The sequence below is a fragment of the Oncorhynchus nerka genome, linkage group LG28, assembly GCF_034236695.1.
Source record: "Oncorhynchus nerka isolate Pitt River linkage group LG28, Oner_Uvic_2.0, whole genome shotgun sequence".
Classification (NCBI taxonomy): Eukaryota; Metazoa; Chordata; class Actinopteri; order Salmoniformes; family Salmonidae; genus Oncorhynchus; species Oncorhynchus nerka.
In genome coordinates this window covers 29,141,178-29,163,932 of record NC_088423.1, presented here as the reverse complement: position 1 = coordinate 29,163,932, position 22,755 = coordinate 29,141,178, and the positions used below count along the sequence as shown (strand labels likewise).

At 41.9% G+C, this 22,755-nt stretch overlaps 1 protein-coding gene across 1 annotated transcript in view; it reads left to right on the top strand.

The window, feature by feature from the left end:
* The window catches only part of LOC115113099 (leucine-rich melanocyte differentiation-associated protein-like), a 391,290-nt gene that overhangs the window by 347,589 nt on the left and 20,946 nt on the right, over window positions 1-22,755 (top strand). The window contains exon 6 of the mRNA XM_029640346.2: window positions 2,727-2,811. Within this exon, the coding sequence (XP_029496206.1) occupies window positions 2,727-2,811 (85 nt within the window). The remainder of the gene's footprint in view (window positions 1-2,726; window positions 2,812-22,755) is intronic.

Genomic DNA, 22,755 nt, shown 5'->3' with positions numbered 1-22,755 from the left:
AAGGCAGACCTCCAGTACTGTTTAAATACTACCTGAAATAGTTGTTAGATATGGTATAGTAGAATACTACCTGAAATAGTTGTTAGATATGGTATAGTAGAATACTACCTGTAATAGTTGTTAGATATGGTATAGTAGAATACTACCTGAAATAGTTGTTAGATATGGTATAGTAGAATACTACCTGAAATAGTTGTTAGATATGGTATAGTAGAATACTACCTGAAATAGTTGTTAGATATGGTATAGTAGAATACTACCTGAAATAGTTGTTAGATATGGTACAGTAGAATACCACCTTAAATAGAGTGTTTACCTACCTATTTTGGAAAAAAGGATTGATAATATAAGGACTTACTTTACTCGCGGCGGACGGTGACCAGTGTTTACTCACTACATCACTGGTTGTAATATAGTACTGTAAAAAAAAAAAAGAATACTACCTTAAATAGCTATAACACCCAAAAAACTGACCTCGAAGTGAAGTTTGAAGTGTTATGTGGACAGGATATTTTGTGATATTGTCATTCTAATTCGCTCATCTACCAGTAAGTTATTGCACCCAGAACTCGTTGAAATCATTTTGTCTGGAACTCTTCTTCTAGTAATATATAAAGCATGTGCTCACCAGCCCAAGCCAGCCTATGTACTGTAATGTCCTTCAGAGATCTATCTGAAAGCACATTATGGGATCATTTTCAATTTACACCGCCATTGAAGAATATGTTTTCATTTAGCGTTGTCCACCTCTCTTGTTTCTCAAGGTTGTGCGTGGGGGCTGTAGACTAGTGAAACAACCACACAAGGGGAGAAATAGCAGCACTAAACCATCTCTAATATGTATTTGTCACTTTGGTGTTTTGCTATGATTAAAAGCCCAGTGAATTCCTTCCTGCAGGAGAGGAAAGAGGGTATTTCTGCAAAGGCATCAGATAGCAACATGTCAAGATAAACTGCCTGTTGAAACAGCTAAAAGTCCAGGGAACAGAAGACAAATAAAACAGGATGTTTAGGTTTTTCGCACCAAAAGAAGAAAAACAAATAAACACTTTTGACCTGTTCAAACACACCCACTCTTAATATCAGTATAGTTTGTATTGTCTAAACTCTGGGCCTTGCTGGTGGCCGTTCTGTTCTTGGGAGTCAATTGAACGTGCAACCAACCAATGTATTTTCAGTAGGTACAGTTGGGAAATGTAGACTGTCACCACAGGGTTGGGTAGGTTACTTTGTAAATGCAATCCGTTACAGTTCCTAGTTACCTGTTCAAATTTGTAATCAGTATTTTTGGATTACCCAAACTCAGTAATGTAATCTGATTACATTCAGTTACTTCTAGATCACTTTCCCCTTGAGGCATTAGAAGAAGACAAAAATGTATGTTACCAATTGAACGACATCACTTGCAGGATAAATCAATGTTAAAGTTTACGTAGCTGGCCATATATGGATGTTATATTTTACTTTATGGGTTGGTTATATAGGCCATCGCTTTCTACTACGTATAATAACACGATTAAATTATATCTTTACATTAAAAACCAAAGTCTTTCAGAATTCCAGTCATTCCAATAAATGTTATACGCCTTGATCTTCAAGAATAGGACTTGGAAATATGGAAATATAGATTAGCCATAATGTTTTACCTGAGCAGGACCCCAAAACTACGGACTTATTAGCCAGCCCTACTCTGTTGTTTAGGATTTTGTTGTAATGGAGGACTGATTGGGCTCATTGATTCAATTTGAAAAATAAATGCTGCGCTCATGGAATGGCATGCTTTGAGCATTACTGAAAAGTGCTATTTACATGTGAAAAATGAATGCCATATGCTGCATTTGCTAGAGGCCTACTGTTTGTTGGTGACACTTTGATATCTTGATAATATGCCGCTGTTTAAAACAGAGCCGCCCAACTCTGTTTTGGTTAAAAGCAAAAATCCTTTCTGAATTAATCCTCAAAGTAATTATCTAGTTTTTCAAAACCGTCTGTAATCTGATTACCATATTTTTGCTGGTAATGTAACGGATTACATTTACCTTTTCCTGATCACCACATAGACCTACATCACACTGAGTTACACAGTCTTTCCAAGAACACACCTAGTGTAAAAGAGCTGAGAACTCAAGAAACAGTGGATGTAAGTCTGAAACCTGAAAGCCAGTAGCAGAGAACGTTGGAGAGTTAGAGTGGTGGTGTCATGCCACCTGTTGGTGTGTAGTCAGACAGCAGTAGTAGTGTGTTAGTTAGGGTTAGAGGGGCTGTGGTTCATAGTGTGTGGTGTCTGCCCTTGGTTTGACCCCTACAGCAGGTTATGGCTCAGTAGTCATGAGGCCTTCCCCCATATAGACCCCCTCTAACAGGCCAGGAGGGGGACAAACCATCAAAGCCAGGGTCGTAGCGCCTACCTCTCCATAAGAAAGTAATGAAACCTGCCCTGGCCCAGCGCTCCTTCCCTCCATCTGCGATAAAACAGGAATGGAGCTCCAACATTTCCTGTCTCGCTTCAATAGAATTTATGGCACTCGGACAATCAGTCACGGCAATGAAATCGCTCAACCCTTCTCTACTTCTGCATCTCTCCCTTTTTCTCTCTCCTTTCTCTCTCTCACTCTCTGCATCTCTTTCTCTCTCTCTATCAATGAATTTGTTTGATAGCTGAGGACATGTTTTTTCTTTTACACGCTAAATAGTAAAGTGTGTGTGTGTGTGTTTCGTTTCCCCAGGCCCCAGGTGACCCCAGGTCTGAGTGTTCCTTTATGCCCTACACCCCTCTACCCAGAGGCTCTAGAGACGGCAAGAACCACAAAGGTAAAGATTACACTTCCTTATGAGCCCTCTCTAGTCCTCACTCACATCAGATTTATTAGAGGGGGCATATACAATGTGGGTATATATATACACTCATTTAAGGGTTTTCTTTATTGTTACTATTTTCTACATTGTAGAATAACATCAAAATTATGAAATAACACATATGGAATAATGTAGTAACCAAAAAAGTGTTAAACAAATCAAATCAAACCATCTCAATTATGTTGAGGTTGGGTGATTGTGGAGGCCAGGTCATCTGATGCAGCACTCCATCACTCTCCTTCTTGGTCAAATAGCCCTTACACAGCCTGGAGGTGTGTTGGGTCATTGTTCTGTTGAAAACAAATTATAGTCCCACGAAGCACAAACCAGATGGAATGGTTTATCTCTGCAGAATGCTGTGGTAGCCATGCTAGTTAAGCTTGCCTTGAATTCTAAATAAATCACAGACCGTATCACCAACAAAGCACCCCCACACCTCCTCCTCCATGCTTCACGGTGGGAACCACACATGCGGAGATCATCCGTTCACCAACTCTGCATCCCACAAAGACACGGTGGTTGGAATCAAAAATGTCACATTTTCAGACAAAAGGACAGATTTCCACCGGTCTAATGTCCATTGCTTGCTCGTGTTTCTTGGCCCAAGCAAGTCTCTTATTATTGGTGTCCATTAGCAGTAGTTTCTTTGCATAAATTCGACAATTTGATGAACAGTTGATGTTGAGATGTGTCTATTACTTGAACTCTGTGAAGCATTTATTTGGGCTGAAATGTCTGATGCTGGTAACTCTAATTAACTTCTCCTCTGCAGCAGAGGTAACTCTGGGTCTTCCTTTCCTGTGGCGGTCCTCATGAAAACCAGTTTAATCATAGCGCTTGATGGTTTTTGCGACTGCACTTGAAGAAACGTTCAAGTTTTCAAAATTTTCCAGATTGACTGACCTTCGTGTCTTAAAGTAATGATGGACTGCCATTTGTCTTTGCTTATTTTAGCTGTTCTTGCCATAATATGGACTTGGTCTTATACCAAATAGGGTTATCTTATTTATACCCCCCCTACCTTGTCACAACATAACTGTTTGGCTCAAACGGATTAAGAATGAAATAATTTCCACAAATTAATTTTTAAGAAGGCACATCTGTTAATAGAAATGCATTCCAGGTGACTACCTCATGAGGCTTGTTGACTGAATGCCAAGAGTGTGCAAAGCTGTCATCAAGGCAAAGGGTGGCTACTTTGAAGAATCTTAAATATAAAATATATTTGGATTTGTTTAACACTTTTTTTGGTTACTACATGATTCCATTTGTGTTTTTTAATAGTTTTAATGTCTTCACTAGTGTTCTACAATGTACATAATAGTAAAAAATAAAAAACCCTGGAATGAGTAGGTGTGTCCAAACTTTTATCTGGTATATTATATATACACAATAAACATGTACATCAAATGTATAAAACCAAGGTCAGGATGATCTCAAATCCCCACTCTCTGATCCACACACTCATCAGACATATCAGAGATTAAGATAGCTGAACACAATATGAACAACATATTCATAATAAATCCATGCTCCTGAGTGGCACAGTGGTCTAAAACACTGCATCTCAGTGCAAGAGGTGTCACTGCAATACCTGGTTCGAATCCAGGCTGCATCACATCCGGCTGTGATTTGGAGTCCCATAAAACGGCGCACAATTGGTCCAGCGTCGGCCGGGGTTGGCAGTCATTGTAAATAAGAATTTGTTCTTAACTGACTTGCCTAGTTAAATAAAGGTTAAGTAAAATAAATAAAAATAAAATAATGTCCATTGTCTTTATGGGTTCCTTAAAGGGAACCCTCTTTGATAATATATATGAATATGCATGTTTTTCTTCTTATTGATTAATTGTAGTGAAAGAATAGTGGACTTGAGATTCATCTGGGATCATAATAGTGGTCAGTTTTCCCTCATGCCTTTGAGTAGTTGAGGGATCCTGAAATGTATCTAGGTTTTGGTTCTGATTTTGATTCTGATGTGAGGGTGTGTATATGTGAACCATCAATGATGATATGTTGATGCTAGTCATTGTTTAGGCCTTATTCTGATCTAATAATGTGTGAAAGAGATGACATTCTTTACATTACATACCTCTGTACAGTATAGATCAAACACATATTTTTCTCATCATCATAGACTCATGTATTTCTAAAGTTGCTCCAGTTTTAGCAGAAAATATATGTATTATAATATATTAATGAGAAGCATTTGTTACACAGTTGCATTAATATCAAATGCATACATTTTATATGCATCTTTCTTACTGTAAATGATTATTTATTCTATTGTGTTGAATTGTATTATATTCTTAACTAAATGCACTGGTCCATTCCTCTGTGTTGCTTGTCTCTCTCCTAGCTGCAGTAAGGCAGTCACTGTGCTGGCCAGGCTTGTAGTAGAAAGAAAAGGTGACCGGTTCTTTGTGTCTGTAGCGATGTTGTGTGAGTGGCCCTGAGGCCATTTTACCGGACCACACAGCAGGGCAGCAGGTTTAAACATGAGACATTCATCATGCTCTTTGTCTCCGCCATGCAAAACACTGCCGCTGTGATGCGCCCGACGCCATGGCAGCCAGCTCAAGAGGTCAACATTGAGCACCTCACACACATGGGGTCGCACACACCGCACATGCACACACACACACACACACACACACACGTACTCACACACAACCCTCCCGTCCAGTGCCAAGGACAGATCTATTTCACAGTGGCTGACCAGCAGCTTTCCATGTGATGTAGGAAGAGGGACAGAGACATTCCCAAATGGCACCCTATTCCTTTTATAGTGCACTACGTTTGACCACGGCCCATAGGGACTAGGGTGCCATTTGGGACACAAGCGGAGAGACCCTGTGCTTTGTCAACATCAGGCCGGCCAGGGAACAGTCCTTTAAGAGGTGAGGGGATCTGACATGTGAGATATTTCTCCCTCCCTCTTAGATCTGGGCCGTGGTGTGGTGACAGTCACCGTTTGTTATGTTTATGACGCGAGCGCTGCAGCCTTAGATAACACTGCCCTCATCTTCAAGCTTCACCTCCTCTTTATGCCCCCCGCCTCAGTCCGCCTTCAGCACGGCAGCCCACTTACTTCTCTATGCTTTTTAAACATACTGGATGAACTAAATGTGGGGGGGGGCAATCACGATAACTTTCTGTGCGTTCTTACCTTCTACGTACTTGCACTGTGAGATGAGGACGTTTCAGTAGAAACTGTTAACAAAACTGGTACACTAACGTCGTTATCACTGTAGAGATTTTAGTATGGTTTACAATCATTGTCATAATACTATAATATTATCATTACATGTTGCTGATAAAGTTCATTATCCCTTTGAATGAATCACCATATATTTGTATCAGTTATATTTAGGTGTGGTTTGATGAACCGTGGAGCAGGGATGTCTGTTTGTGTTAGCCCCTACATGGCCCTAGTTGGTGGGATGTAGCTAGGATGTCTGACAGCCCCCTGTCTGCTGCAGAGAGAGCCTCTCCACACACACACACACACACACACACACACACACACACACACACACACACACACACACACACACACACACACACACACACACACACACACACACACACACACACACACACACACACACACACACACACACACACACACACACACACACACACACCTGTATAGGAGCCCCAGAGCCCAGGTGCCACTAGTAATTACTGCAGTCTGGAGCTCTAGGGAGGGGCCAGAGCTGGCAGGTCAGTGCCCAGGGGGAGAGGGGTGGAGAGTGGGGATACTGCTCCAGGAAAAGCCCCTGTCTGGGGGTGGCTGTGTGGCGGAGTCAGCCATGGACAAGACGAAAAGAGAGGAGACAAGGGAAGAAGAGGGTGGAGGGAGGGAGATGGTGGGGGGAAAGAGAGCAACACAGAAAGAAAGAAAGAAATATAGAAAAAAGAAAGAAAGAAAGAAATAATAAAAAAAGAAAAAGATTTGTAAACATAATAGCGGAAGATAGAGGAGAGTGAGCAATGAAGGAGGAGAGGGCAAGCAAGCTAGCGACTAAAAACAAGAGGGTAGGACAGGGAGAAAAAAGACGGGGAGACTGTGATGTGTCTTGGAGCAGGCCAGGGTGACACAGAGTGGAGTAGTGACAGGTCTGGAGGCCTAGGGAGCAGAGTCACCACTAGAGACCTTAGGATCCTCCTCTGCTGTCAGCTCTGGTTTTAGCTGTCTGCCAGGCTGGCAGTCGGAGTTTCAAAGTACTCTTCCCGACGACACCTCTAGTACGGAGCAGAGCGCTGTTTCAAAATAACTCTCACAATCAGAGTACAAGACACTTCTAATAACATTGTGGATTTGATCTCCCAAAGAGAGGCCTCAAACTAAAGTTTGTCCTCGCAACATACCTAAAATGGACAAATAACTGAGATGTTAAAGTACCTAATAATAAATACCTAAAGAGTTTGAATGGAGCATTACTCCATAATGGCTTACTGTAGTTAATAACGAATCAAGGCTGAGTTGTAATTAAAACCTGTCAAACATAATGTGTGTGATGGTCTAACAACAACATTTCATTATCTGACGATATCATGTTCTCAGAGATGGTTTATGCGATAGACCTTAGTGCAGTAGGCTTAAAACATGTACAGTACCAGTCAAACGTTTGGACACACCTACTCATTCCAGGGTTTTTCTTTATTTGACCATTTTTTACATTGTAGAATAATAGTGAAGACATCAAAACTATGAAATAACACATGGAATCATTTAGTAACCAACAGAGTGATAAACAAAAAATATATGTTATATTTGAGATTCTTCAAAGTAGCCACCCTTTGCCTTGATGACAGCTTTGCGAACTCTTGACTTTCTCTCAGCCAACAACAAGCCCTTGTGATGCTACCCATGTAATATATATATTTCTGTACTGCACTCTACAGTTGAAATACACTGGTTTACTTCCGAGTGATAGTTACAATTATCTACATATTTAGGCTAATATATTTCTCAGGCATCAGCCACTGCTCTTTAATGGATCAGACTGTTTGATGTGGTCCATCCTTCACAAGTGACAGGCCTAAATGAAAGGGATCCCAGTGTATAGACTGCTAAGTAAACAGAGAATAAACAAAGAGAAATGCCATGAGCCATGAAGCCTAGCTCAATGCTTTCATTCTGGGACTGCTTCCAGCTGCTTAGTATGTATGTATTTTAAATGGTACACAACTGCTATTAAAACCCCTGGAGGAAAGCAAGGCTTCAAAGCCTTCAAACCCCCTCACTTACTCAGACACACATGCTCACACACACACACACACACACACTGACGACACCCATGGGAATTCTCACGCTTGCTGTACAGTTCACTTTTTTACACGATGGGGCGATCTGTAGATATACAGTTCTCAATAAACACGTGCACGCTCACAAAACACACACACACACACACACACACACACACACACACTCCCTCACCACCAATACGGGGAGGGAAACGGGAACGCATCCAAACTAAGAGTAAAGTGTTTTACAGTCGAAGCACAACAAATACACAAACATCTGGAAGCGTTCAGAGCAGAGCAGCAGAACCATTAGGGGGAGAGTTGGGTTTTGCCAAAATGGGGAAATGATGAGGAATGGGCTGTCAGGCCGTGCTGGAGAGACAGGGGAGAGGCCTGATGACAGAGCTCTGGGTGAGAAGTACTGAGTGGGAGGGGGAGGAAGGGGGAAGGACAGAAAGAGAGAGAAAGATGGGTAAGATAGAGGGAGGTAAGGGGGTGGAAAGGGAGAGGTGGGAGAGGGAAGAGAAAGATGGAAATAGGGGACATAGAGAGAAAGGGGGAGGGATAAGTACTGTATATTCCAGCTCAGCAAGTCCTAGAGAGGTATACCCCCGGCTGGTAGCTATCCCTCCTTCCCTCCACCCCTCTCTCCCTCCATTATCAGACAGCTGGATGGGATGACTAATACACCGGCTGGTAGCTATCCCTCCCTCCTTCCCTCCACCCCTCTCTCCCTCCATTATCAGACAGCTGGATGGGATGACTAACACACCGGCTGGTAGCTATCCCTCCCTCCTTCCCTCCACCCCTCTCTCCCTCCATTATCAGACAGCTGGATGGGATGACTAATACACTGGCTGGTAGCTATCCCTCCCTCCTTCCCTCCACCTCTCTCTCCCTCCATTATCAGACAGCTGGATGGGATGACTAATACACCGGCTGGTAGCTATCCCTCCCTCCTTCCCTCCACCCCTCTCTCCCTCCATTATCAGACAGCTGGATGGGATGACTAATACACCGGCTGGTAGCTATCCCTCCCTCCTTCCCTCCACCCCTCTCTCCCTCCATTATCAGACAGCTGGATGGGATGACTACTACACCGGCTGGTAGCTATCCTTCCCTCCACCCCTCTCTCCCTCCATTATCAGACAGCTGGATGGGATGACTAATACACCGGCTGGTAGCTATCCCTCCCTCCTTCCCTCCACCCCTCTCTCCCTCCATTATCAGACAGCTGGATGGGATGACTACTACACCGGCTGGTAGCTATCCCTCCCTCCTTCCCTCCACCCCTCTCTCCCTCCATTATCAGACAGCTGGATGGGATGACTACTACACCGGCTGGTAGCTATCCCTCCCTCCTTCCCTCCACCCCTCTCTCCCTCCATTATCAGACAGCTGGATGGGATGACTAATACACCGGCTGGTAGCTATCCTTCCCTCCACCCCTCTCTCCCTCCATTATCAGACGGCTGGATGGGATGACTAATGCTTGATAAACTGATATTGTCGAGGATGGATTAGTCATTATGAAGAGGGGCCCTGGGACATTATCACTGTTTTTGACATTTTTGTTGTTAGAGCTCATGGAACGAGACTATGATTTAGATAAAAGACCAACTCCATCGTTGCTTCTCAAGCAAAGGATGATGACAGCATCACTAACATTGTTAAAATACAGACATTAGTTTGAGTGTGAATAGGCTGCATGAAGTCAGTCTATTTACCACAAAATTAACTTTCAAAAGAGCTCACTAATTATTAGTCCTAGGTTTTAAAAAAAAAAAAAATTTTACCTTTATTTAACCAGGCAAGTCAGTTAAGAACAAATTCTTATTTTCAATGATGGCCTAGGAACAGTGGGTTAACTGCCTGTTCAGGGGCAGAACGACAGATTTATACCTTGTCAGCTCGGGGGTTTGAACTTGCAACCTTCCGGTTACAAGTCCAATGCTCTAACCACTAGGCTACCCTATTTAGACTGTGTGGTAAAGTCTTTGATACAACATGTTTGTCTCCATCATCGCCTTGCCTCAAAATAAATAAATGGCTAACTTTCTATTTGATGTTTGTTTCACGACCTTTTAAGCAAATCTACCTAAAAAAAAACACACCTGTCCCTCAGTTGATAATATTCCCTTTATCTTTGGCATAGCCTTGAGTATGGAAATGTTTGCCATAAACCTCCAGTGAGGGAAGGCAGAACACTCCTGCCAGGCCCTATTAAAGGTTCTGTACGTGCTCTCAGAGACATTTACCTGCGTCTCATAATGATTGTAGCAGGACCGCTTCTCCCCTGATAAACATCATTGTTAAACTTAAAGACCAATGCTGGCCGCCACCATTACAGAACCAAATCTGTTGTTCAAATGGGAAATATGGATAAAAGCATAGAGAGTTTAACTCTTCCAAGTCCACTTGCATTCCACAAGAAGTGGAGGAAGTTTGTGGATGACCTATGCTCCTCCAGGAGGAACAGTGTTGCAGTCAAGTCAATCCCCTGTGTATGTCTATTGCAAGGTGTACACGTGCTGTAGGTTTACAGTACGCCCTACAGTATTCACTGTGTGTATTAGGTGCAGTATTATAAATGCCCTAAGGACTGTATGGAGGCAAAGTGAAAACCACACACTGGAACAGATGGGTGATTCCACGCCAGTGGGAGCGGAAAATATATCCGATTGTTTTGGCAATTCTAACTTAGAAACTTCATTAGTACAAGTTTGATATGCTTTTACATTTCTATCACAAACCCTTTTTAGAGCCATACAAGCCTCCTTCCTGTAAGACCTTATGATCCACGAACTATACATGTTACAGACACCTTGTTGTCATTATACTCCTTATAGTGGGCTCTATCATATGGAGTATGTCTAGAAATGAGCTTAATCCAAAAGGCTAATTTTGAGATATTTATATTAATATTTTTTATGTTGAATAAATGTATGTGTATTTCAGAATCTAGACATACTCCATATGATAGAGCCCACTATAAGGAATATAATGACAACAAGGTGTTGTCTGTATCATGTACGGTTCACAAATCATAAGGTCTTATAAGGTCTTTTATAGGTCTAAAAAGGGACTAAAATGGCCACTTTCATCATGATTTTCTCGTAAATGGTTTGTGATACTAATGTAAAAAGCATGTCAAACATCCTTTCTCCCAATGAAGTTTCTATGTGAGAATTGCCAGAACAATCGGAGATACCAAAAATATTTCCCTCTGTCGGTTGCGTGGAACTCTCCAACTCTACAAGTTAAATATTTCTTGAGCACATGCCAATTCAGGGTAGTTCTACTTTTTGTCTTGTGTCTATTATAACCAAGTAGCTGATAAATGAAACCATGTGGATTCCGTCCTATGGAGCTCCAAGATCTAACAAACGAAACACTTTCAGAATTCTGTGTAACTGGATAATGCATATGAAGAATGACAAGTGAACTATGTTGACTACGGTTGCTTCTATGGGTTACACACTCTGAGACACACTGACAATATAAAGACATATGGCTTTAATCCCCACATATGAGTTCACAAGTAATTGTCACCGGACCAAGTTTTATATTCTTGGAGGTGTTTGCCAGTTTGTGCGGCTGAAGAGGTGCTAAGGATCAGTTTTATAATGAATTAGTCTTTTGTTACCATTAAATATATGGATATAAAATGTGCCAATAACTCACAACACAGGGATGTAATGAGCTCTCATAAAGAAAAAGATTGCCATCATGCTTGCTTATATCCACGTGCATATTTCAACCTCCGGGCTACACTTAGATTGGATCTCTAAAATATATAATGGACGAACAGGGAGGATTCCTTTTCCCATATGTCTACCCCCATATGCTTTTGGTTTCCAAAACTAGTTTATGTAGGTTAATATGTTTTAATGATCTGGAGTCGGCTTGTAGGATCATTTCTTTAGGTCAACAACTGGTAAACATGTTCTCAGATCAAGGGTCTGTTCTTGTGCGGTGAGAATCATGTTGGTATAACTATTACATTTAGGTTTGTTTTTCATTCAGTTTGAAGACATTGTCTCCTTTCTATTTTGAATTGAACATACATCTTTTACTTGAAAATACGTTACATTAGGTCCTACAAGTGTTCTGTGTCTTACAGCCTCAGGCACACAGCGAGCAGCTGCCAGCCATGAATATCTGCTCTTCCTCTGTGATGCGCGGCTCTGTTGCCTTTATCAGAGGGAGATGATGTGATGTTATTCTTCCCAGGAGTGGATTGGCTCTGCAACATGAATAGCCATTAGTGCAGGGCTATGGAGATGGATGAGATGAGGGAAAGCGAGGGAGAGCGAAGGGGAACCGGGCCCTGAAATCCCTCACCGCATGTCCAAAACACACCATACTCCTCTGTCCTCTCCTCTTCTCGCTGGGAGAAATGATGATGAGAGCTCATTTTTGGAGGCAGGCCCTGAATATCCCTGTTATTATTATAGAGAACTGGAACACACTGGGGCTGCGTCCCAAATGGCACCCTAGTCCCTATGTAGTGCGTTACTTTTGACCAGGACCCATATGGCTCCTGTCGAAAGTAGTGCACGATATACAGTGCCTTCAGAAAGTATTTACACCCCCTGCCTTTTTCCACATTTTGTTGTGTTACAGCCTGAATTTAATTGTAAATATGAGTAGAAAATGTTTCTAAACACTTGTACATTAATGGGGATGCTACCATGATTACATATAATCCTGAATGAATGGTGAATAATGATGAGTGAGAAAGTTAGACGCACAAATATCATACCCTCAAGATATGCAAACCTCTCACCATTACAATAACAGGGGAAGGTAGCATTTTGGGGTGGGGGGGGGGGTGTATGATATTTGTGCATTTTTGGGGCGTACTGTAGGACTTTTGGTTCCCTAAATCCTAGAGGAAAACCTGCTATAGTCTGCTTTCCACCAGACACGGGGAGATGAATTCACCTTTCAGCAGGACAATAACCTAAAACACAAGGCCAAATCTATACTGGAGTTGCTTACCAAAAAGTCAGTTAATGTGGCCTAGTTACAGTTTTGGCTTAAATCTGCTTGAAAATCTATGGCAAGACCTGAAAATTGTTGTCTTGCAATGATCAACACCCAATTTGGCAGAGCTTGAATAATTTTGAAAAGAATGGGCAAATGTTGCACAATCCAGCTGTGGAAAGCTCTTAAGAGACTTACCCAGAAAGACTCACAGCTGTAATCACTACCAAATGTGACTGTGACATGTATTGACTCAGGGGGTTGAATACTTACAGTGCCGGGAAAAAGGATTCGCTCCCTTTCAGATTTGTTCTATTTTCGCGTATTTTTGATACTTAATGTTATTAGATCTTCATCCAAAACCTAATATTAGACAAAGGGAAATGTTAGAATGTTTCTTCCACTTTGACATTACAGAGTATTTTGTGTAGATCGTTCACAAACAAAATGACAATTAAATCCATTTTAATCCCACTTTGTAACATAACAAAAGGTGGAAAAAGTCAATGGGTGTGAATCCTTTCTGAAGGCACTATAGGGAATAGGGTGCCATTTGGGACATCCTGGAAGTCACGGGCCGTTCTTTCTCTCTGTTAGACAGAAGGCTGGGGCTCGGCTAGATTAAAACCTTCTTAACTTCACTGACAGTTTCAACTGCTGAACTCTGCTCTAAACTGCTTTGAGAATACTGCTTTCTACCAAGTGTCATTTTCTTGCAGTTTGCAGATGGTACTCTCTTCTCTCTCTCATTCTGAATAATTCTGTTTGTGCTCGGTTCGGGGGAAATGTCAGTGACACTATTGTTTTTACCTTGCTGTTTGATGTAGTCGAAGGAGTCTCTTGAGGAGCTGAGTTCTGAAAACGGATGTTGAAAGTATACAGGTAGAACTGCAAGTGGAAAGATGACACCGTCAAGTTTTGTGTCAAGATTTTTTGGGATTTCGTTTAAAAAATATTTAATTTAGAAGATATTTGTTTATTTTTTTTCACTTTGTGAATAATAAAAAGTTAATGTTTTTCCTTTTTGATATTTCATCTTAATAAGACGTGTTTAAGTCAAGTGGAAGATGTGCTGAATTTGTTTTGACTAAAATACTATAACAGTTTGTGGATGGTGCCACTTAAGTTTAGAGATCAAATGAAATGTTTGATTCAAGAAACTGTTATTATTTCAACCAAGTACACCAACAAAAAGTCCTACTGATCTCCGTATGCATCTGGTGCGATAAGATAAGGATCTGTACTGTATGTACAATGTTCTTTACCATTCATTGTACAGATAGATCACCCAACAGCAGTACACGGCTTATGGACTTCAAGGGAATTTCACAATGTTTCAGCTTCATTTTCATCAACCTCCTGTGCTTTCTATGTTTGGTAGTAAAACCGATAGAGGAAGATATGTGTTTCCAATGACATCATCGGTGTGCATTGTGTGATTGTTAACCAATTATGAGTTGGTATTGCCTACTAATTGTCTACTAATTGGTTGATGATCTCATTGGAAACACTTATCTTCCTCAATCTTTTTTTTTACTACAAAACACAAAACATAGAAACGAGCTGGAGATGATGAAAATGAAGTAGAACATTTTAGAAATGTTCCTTTAATACTCTCAGCAGTGTTGGAACACCAATCCTCCTAAATCTTTATCTGCTGTGACCATTACAGACAGGACAATGTTATTTACACAAGTACAACACTCATAAGTGTGAAACAATACCGGGGCGTCTACTGAGAAGCTGTCAGGGAGATAGACAGACAAGGACATGAGTTCTTGCCAACCTAGGCCCAGGCCCGGCCCATTCTGCAATAACATCCCTCTGGTACTTCTGGATCTGGTCCAATTCCCAGTATCACTGGTCAGTTTCAGTGACAGCGAATTGACAAAGCATATATCAGCCCGAATGGATAGGCCACATTGCTGTTAGAAACCAGCTCTGAAAGCAGATTGCTTACGCAAGTCAAACTATTATTCATGTTCCACTGTGATTTGTGACTGTGACCGGGGACATTTGAGATGTGGTCTAGTGTTTCCCAGCATTACTTTTAGTCCCTGCCAGAAGTTAGCTAGCGCAGGTCTGCGGCGGTTTTCTCTCCCTGGTTTGGAAACACAGGAGTCCATCAAGGTAATTTATGACAGTGGAGGCTAGCCAGATGGTTTGGATATTTTTTACAGCAGGATCGATGGAGGGTCCTCCAGTTTCTCCTGTGTGAAATGGATGGCTCAGTGTGTAGTGTGAACCGCTGTAAGGGCCTTTTTACCCATCATGAAGAAGATGAAGAGCTTCTAATGTGTTAGCAGATGCTAGGTCACTTGTCACACTGGAGGGAGAGAGGGACCAGTGAACTCTACTGGCATTATTAATGCCATCATGCAGCTAGGTCATTGGCAATTCATCTTTATGTAGAGTTGTTTATCACATAAAACATTCTAAGTGAACAGCCATGAGTTTGTGAGTTTGAAATGTTTAACTCTAATTTTATTTTTGTAGCCTGATTCTGTTTGAATGAACTGTGAATTCATTCAGAGTTACCTTCTATAATTCTAGATTAATGTAGTACTACTTGTCAATCACACTCACTAAACGCAAGATGAAAATATGTCTTAAATCTAATCAAGTTAGCATGTCTTTTTTAATGCAATCGGCTCCCTCTCAGTTAATCATAATTTGGTGGTTTCTCTTACCCCAATGGATAAAGGACATCACCATGCATTTTTGTCATGCTCACTCATAAAAGTCATGAGGCATGCCATATAACAATCAGAGCTTTGAGAGAGGGAGGGAGCGTTGTTAATCTAGTAGCTACACAGCTACTGTACATGAAATAATGATTATAGAGGCTTGTTGTTAAGAGCAGGAGTACATTTATAAGTGACACATCAGCCACAACACCTTCATTTAAAGACAGAATAGACACACACGCACACACGCAGGAACACACACACACTCACTGCCATTCCCAGCTCAGTCTCAGTGCTCCAGAGCTAATGTGGTGGAAGGAGCTTGACTCATCTGTCAATTACAGCGAGCTCCATTGGGCCGTTGTCTAAACAGTTTTTCTCTCTGGCTGGTGAATCCAGTGATTTATTGTCAACTGGCTCGGCTTCAATATACAATCAGCAGACACTAAGCTGTGATGTCTGAACACAAACTATGGTGGGAGTATCAGCATAGCTCACATTAACTGCCATGTGGATTATTCATTGCATCAGGGGCGACGTGAAACGCTCGTTGGGACCCGTTGCCTTGGAAAGAGAGGTGGTCCATCATCTAAAAATGTTAAATATCTTTGCCTCTATTTGTGCTTGGCTCCCCTACTTAACAAATCAAAGGGGTGTCCTATTTGTGCTTGGCTCCCCTACTTAACAAATCAAAGGGGTGTCCTATTTGTGCTTGGCTCCCCTACTTAACAAATCAAAGGGGTGTCCTATTTGTGCTTGGCTCCCCTACTTAACAAATCAAAGGGGTGTCCTATTTGTGCTTGGCTCCCCTACTTAACAAATCAAAGGGGTGTCCTATTTGTGCTTGGCTCCCCTACTTAACAAATCAAAGGGGTGTCCTATTTGACTAACCAAGCACTCGTGCCCAATGTCAATGTTTAAGGGGGTCGGCCCGGTCAAATGAAGCACTTGAGGTCAACTGGTTATGGGTTATGAGGATCAGAGCCTATTTCATTGAAAGGACGTTGGCATTTTATTATATGTCTTGGAGTAGAATAGGTAGCTTGAGTTACAGGATGAAGTAGCAAGTATTTTATAATGCTCACCAATATCAACATTCCTGCTTCCCCACAACGAAGAGAGAGCGAGGCCAGTTGAACGGTACAACCTTTTAATCTGTCACAATGATTCGCTGACGAAATGGGTATAAACGAAAGGAACAGGTTTCACTGTCACCTTAATATGAGCAGACACATTATTTTACTGTCATATTTTGATTGGTAGATTGTTTCTGACATGTTGTGTCACTGCGAGAGGATTGGGTTGACGTCTGAGTCATTTAGGTCAGATTATTGAATTTATTCCAGATTGCTGGGATTTCTAATGACTGCTTTTCCAATTTACCCCTTTACCTAAGGATACAATGCCTTTTCAAAAGCTAACCTTCTGATTGACCTTGAATATAGATTAACTGGTAGATGATATCTGCATTTAAAGGAGCATTTCACCACTTTTTAACCTCATATTCATTATCTACAGCAGTAAAAACGGCCTCATTTTAAGATGGCTCAGAAATCACTGTGTGGGGATTTAAGCTACCAGCAATGTTAACCAGTAACTGCTAAAACAAATACTGAATGAAAGTCAGGAAAATAATAATGACTTTAGGGGTGTTAGGGACTTAAGTATGGAATGATATGAGTACTTCTGAAGGCCTGGATACTTTTCACAGGGGGTTGCCTCCTGAGAAAGGCCAAAAAACCTATCTCCACTTGACACCATTAAACCAGTGCTAACTTGCAAACCCCATGAGCTACAGGATCAATTGTACCTCCTCTAGCTTCTCTGATCTAGCATTTAGGCATCGTCTGAGGGCGCCAGGGGAAACCCTGATTCAGGGGTAATCGGATGGGGGTGGAAAGAGGAAAATGGCATGAAATTAGATGAATTGGAGTGAACACACGTGGCATGTCTCACGGTGTGGTGGTCTTTTGTTCACGCAGTGTGACCCTGAGATGGAGATGACTTCGGGATATGACTCTGGGCTGGGCTGGCCTAGCATGTGTTTTTAATGCGTTTTGGCACTTATATCGACTCTTTAAAAAATATGATCACCAATTTATTTTTCATTTAGACTTACACTAGAACATAGTGTAGATTAACATTTTAAAAAGTCCTAGATTTACACTAGGTATAGGACATCCTCCACAGAAGAAAATTGTATATTATATTTTTGTTTTCGGAGAGCGCTATGAAGTACGTTGGTACTGTAGCAGGCAGGCTCTAAATCCTAATGGTGGGTCTGAGCAGAGAGGAAAGAAGGATATGAAGATAACCTTGAGAGAGATAACAGAACCTCGGGCCTTTCCTTTAGTGCCTCACACTATTGCTAACCCACTATGACATCTTGGCCCAGGAACCTCTCAAGCCACTGATATACAAACAACAGCTGATATCCACTGAACTTTAAGCAGTGCTTAGAGGCAACGCCCTAGTGTTTGTTTGAATCTAATTTTAGATGTTTTTCTCTCTGATACAGCAGATCATCAATTGTGTTGTTCTACAGTTGTCTTTTGTTGTTACTATTAGCCATTTTGTCTAAGCAGTTTCCAAGCCCCCACAAGGTACAAATGAACCGATCAAAGGTATTAGCGTTGTGATGTGCACTCGATAATATTTAACTTCATTAATTCCCATACCCTGAGCTGACATCCAGCTCCTATTAAGGTATGAAATCTCATCCTCCTCAACCCCTCCATCCTCTCCATACCTCAGCTGGTGCTTGCTGGTGCAGCCAAGCAGATAATACCCTGTGAGCTCTGAAACATGTACCATTATAATTAGCTTTGTCAGGTCCTAGCCCTGCAACCTTCATGCAGATAATATGATAATATGTCTTCATAACCACCTGACCTTACATGCTCAATATTTCTCCTCTTATGAAGATTACATGTCAATAAAGTAATTGAGTCCCGGGGTGTGTGGCAAGTGAAGATTTAGGTTATTGGACTTTTGGTGGGCAGTGATGAACGAGAGTTATTATTCTACCTGTCAGAGGATGTGCAGGGGGCTGAGGACAGTCCGAGGATGTCAGGGGTAGGGAGAGAGGGAGGGGGAGATAAAGAGAGAGTGAATGAGAGGGGCTGAGACGCAGGAGAGAGTGAGGTAAGACAGAATTTAAGAGAGAGAAAGAGAGAGAGAGAGAGGCGAGTGAGGCAGAAGAGGAGAGAAGGAGGAGTCATTCTTCACGGGGAGGGACACATAGACAGTTAATCATCCATCCCTTTATCCCTCCATCCCTCTCCTCCCTGCATACGGAGGAGGGATGTGTCATGTTAATCAAGAGGAGTAGGGTTACAGTCAAGTTATCTGGCTTACGGGAGGCCAGGGGGAGGAGATCCACACTACCATCACAACCCTATTATTCCCTCTCCTTCCACAGCCATTGGCTGGAGCGGCATCATCTGTTTTCATTCTGTAGGATCCCTGTCATAGTGTGGTTTCCCTTCAATTCCAGACAGCATGCAACATCACTTTGTTTCTACTTAAAGTATATTACCTAGCTTCTGCCACCTAGAAACATGCGCAACAGCTTTTGTGAATGGTTTTCAGCAAATTATTTCTAGTTCAATGAACATTTCTGCTCTATAAACACATCATATGTTTATTATTGTAATATTTTGCCCTTGAATAAGTCATCAAATGTGATGTGCTCATACAAAATATAACAACATAGACACAATGCGCTAAATAGCATATAGCTGTAAGTGCATAATCCATCCCTACCACCATGGTCAAACATGAATACAAGGGACAGAAGAAATGAGAGGTGAAAATGAGAGAGTGGTCAGCGTGATGCCTGACAAAGAGAGTTACTCACCAGTTAAACTGACACAAGAGAAAGGGGGGAGAAAAAGAGAGACGGAGAAATATATTTTACCGTGTCCTTTTGTATTAGGCCTGGAGATTGATCTCTTCCAGTCAGATGAAGGCCTGATGTGAGTGATCCAAGCCCTCCATCATTGTGACACGCTGCTCTCGGCTAACACTCACCCATGTTGATGGGCACACCCTGCGCCACGAGGGCCCTGGCTGGCCAACCTCAACCTACCTTTTCCTCCCTCTCTCTCTTTCTTTCTTCATCATCCCTTATTTTATTTCCATCCCCCTCTCCCCTGTTTTCTGTGCCAACTTTCCCTCTCTCTACCTCTCTCTTTCTTCCTCATCCCTTGTTCTTTTATTTTCAGTCCCCTCCATCCTCCTTTATCCCCCTCTCCCCTGCTTTCTGTCACCATGTCATGTCGGATCAGTGTTTGGCGAGCCAGCCAGGATGTAACGGGAGCCCCAGGTAGAGAGCTGCCTACCAGGCATCATGATCACAGCTGAAATGAGGATAATAAGGATAGGGTCCCAGGGTGGTAGCCGTGGCAACAGTGGCACAGACAGGCCAGTCACTTAGCAGCACCAGGAAGTGGAGTAATAAGTGTTGTGGTGGGTGTCTGGAGGGCCAGGGGAAAGTATGAAGAGAAGGAGCTGACTGACGCATGGCCCCTTACGTCCCCATCGGTGAGGCAGGTGTTGCCAGTCGGGGTTCCAGGGCTCGATGTGTCCGAAGGGGACTGTTGTTTCCAGCGCCTGCCACACGTCAGATTACTATTGATATGTGTCACTGTGGAGGCTCAGGACAGCAGCGGTCAACTGGTAATTCATGTCTGGCCAGCAGAGAGAGAGAGATTTGGTTGTAGGAGGAACTGAACCGGCTGACAGATAGGGGTATGAGAGGGAGGTCAGAGAGAAGGCAGGGCTTTGAAAGATGGTTCACTGATCACGTATGATGTTAATTCAAAGTGTTTATTGAAATTTGAGTAGTTTTGTCTTTTTAAGTTGTCGAATGACCCAAGTGGTATTTTTTTAAGCTTACATTTGAATGGCATGAAAGCCAGTAAGGGCAGTGGGAAAAACAGATACTTTTCTTTAAAAAATGTTTGTTTAATTGGCTAAATATTTTAACAGTGCACCAGGAGTACATGCTACTTTGATTCTTGTAATGCAGAGACTGTTAATGGAGTACTTTTCTAATCCAAAATTATACTTTTTTATATTGTTTGGTATCTCAGCTGGTTAGCTGAGTTTCATTGACCACCAAACCTTGCTAATGCTAGCTAGCCAGATAGCCACTTAATATAACTTGTTTTTTCAAAATGTGTTAGCTAGCTAAGTTAGCCACGTTATGAATGCAACTCCTATCTGCTGTCGACATCAGGATACGATTCGAGGGCATTTAGCACCAAAAATGCTTAGTAGCTTTAACTGCATGCTAACAGTGAATTCAGAGTGGCTGCCACACCACAAGCATCATTTTACCAGGTTCCTGTGAAGCAATTGTAATGACAGTCCACGACAACATACCCAAGAGTTACCTGATTAGCAAGGGGTAGTCTGTGTTGGTCAATTGGTCACCCTTTTTGTGAACAGCACCTGTGGCGTTTGCTCTTTTGGCCATGTTTGGCAGCCATCTTTGATTTGATGGAAATGCTGAATGACAGGTACTGTGGTGCCATTTTGCCCATTGATGCATGAAGTCCATCATACAGTCCTCATCATTCAGTTTAGAATGAACCTGGCATATAGTAGCTGCCCTTGTTTCAGTATACAAAAGGTCACATTTGTTGGTTATATGTCTAACAATCATTTTATTTACTTCAATTATAGAGTTTTTGCTTCCTGCTGGAAGCCTCTTAGTTGTCACTATTGGGCCATGCTAGAATGGACAGACACACTGTGCTTTCTAATCACAAATGCTATTAACTAACCACTACAACTCACCTTAAATATCACATAACCTTACCCCTAACTTTAACATGGAATTAAGAACAAATAGCCCATATACAGTACTTGCCCATTACTTTTGGCGATATTGCAAAAAAAAAAATTGGCATGGCCTTCTAGCGCGTACTACCCTCTCCTCTTAGAAGAGTTTATGTGGTAATTATTGACCTGACAATGAGCTTCATTACCCACTCTCTTTCATGCTGTTTTGCCTGATAATTGTTATTTAATGTGTTCAGATACATTAATTCGTCCAATCATCCCCTCCTCCAATGTCAAAGCGATGAGGAGTAAAGTCATCACTCTCTGGTGATTAATATATGGCTCTTTTGTTATTGAATCCTGTTCTAGTGATTAAACTGGAAGTGAGTGACTCGCCGACCGACCGACCGTTCTTATTAACGGGTCCATTAGCAAAAGCAGCAAAATTGCTAATTACAGTTTTCAAATGTTGTTGGTTACAGAGGTTTGATCCACTTTATCTGTTTCTTTTTTACATTTGAATTAGAAATGTGGGGTGTAATGAAGAATTCTATCAATCAGTGTCAAACACACCACCACCCTAACCATGTTGCATCTGGTGATAAGTAGTCATTTTACCATGACAACATTAGTGCCTATTACTAGGACTCTCCTCACTGTTTTCATGTGCTTTCAAGAATAGAGATAACCTTACCTTTTCAATAACTATTACGGTAATAGCCAAAGGTGTCATGCCCACGAGAAATTCCATCATTTGGTGTTTTGTTGATGGTGTTTGAAAACGCTGTCTCTGGTGCCACTCCAGAATCTCCCATAAGGGTTCAACTGGGTTGAGATCTGGTGACTGAGACTGACATGGCATATGGCTTTCATCGTTTTCTTGCTCATCAAAACATTCACTGTCCACTCGTGCCCTGTGGATGGGGGCATTGTCCTCCTATGGGTGCATAGCCATTGTGGCCAAAATAATGGCCTGCCCAGCATTTTTGTACATAACCCTAAGCATGATGGGGTGTTACTTGTTTAATTAACTCAGGAACATATGTGGAAGAACCTACTTTCAATATACTTTGTATGCACCCTTTGCCTTGATGACAGCTTTGCACACTCTTGGCATTCTCTCAACCACCTTCATGAGGTAGTCACCTGGAATGCATTTCAATTAACAGGTGTGCCTTGT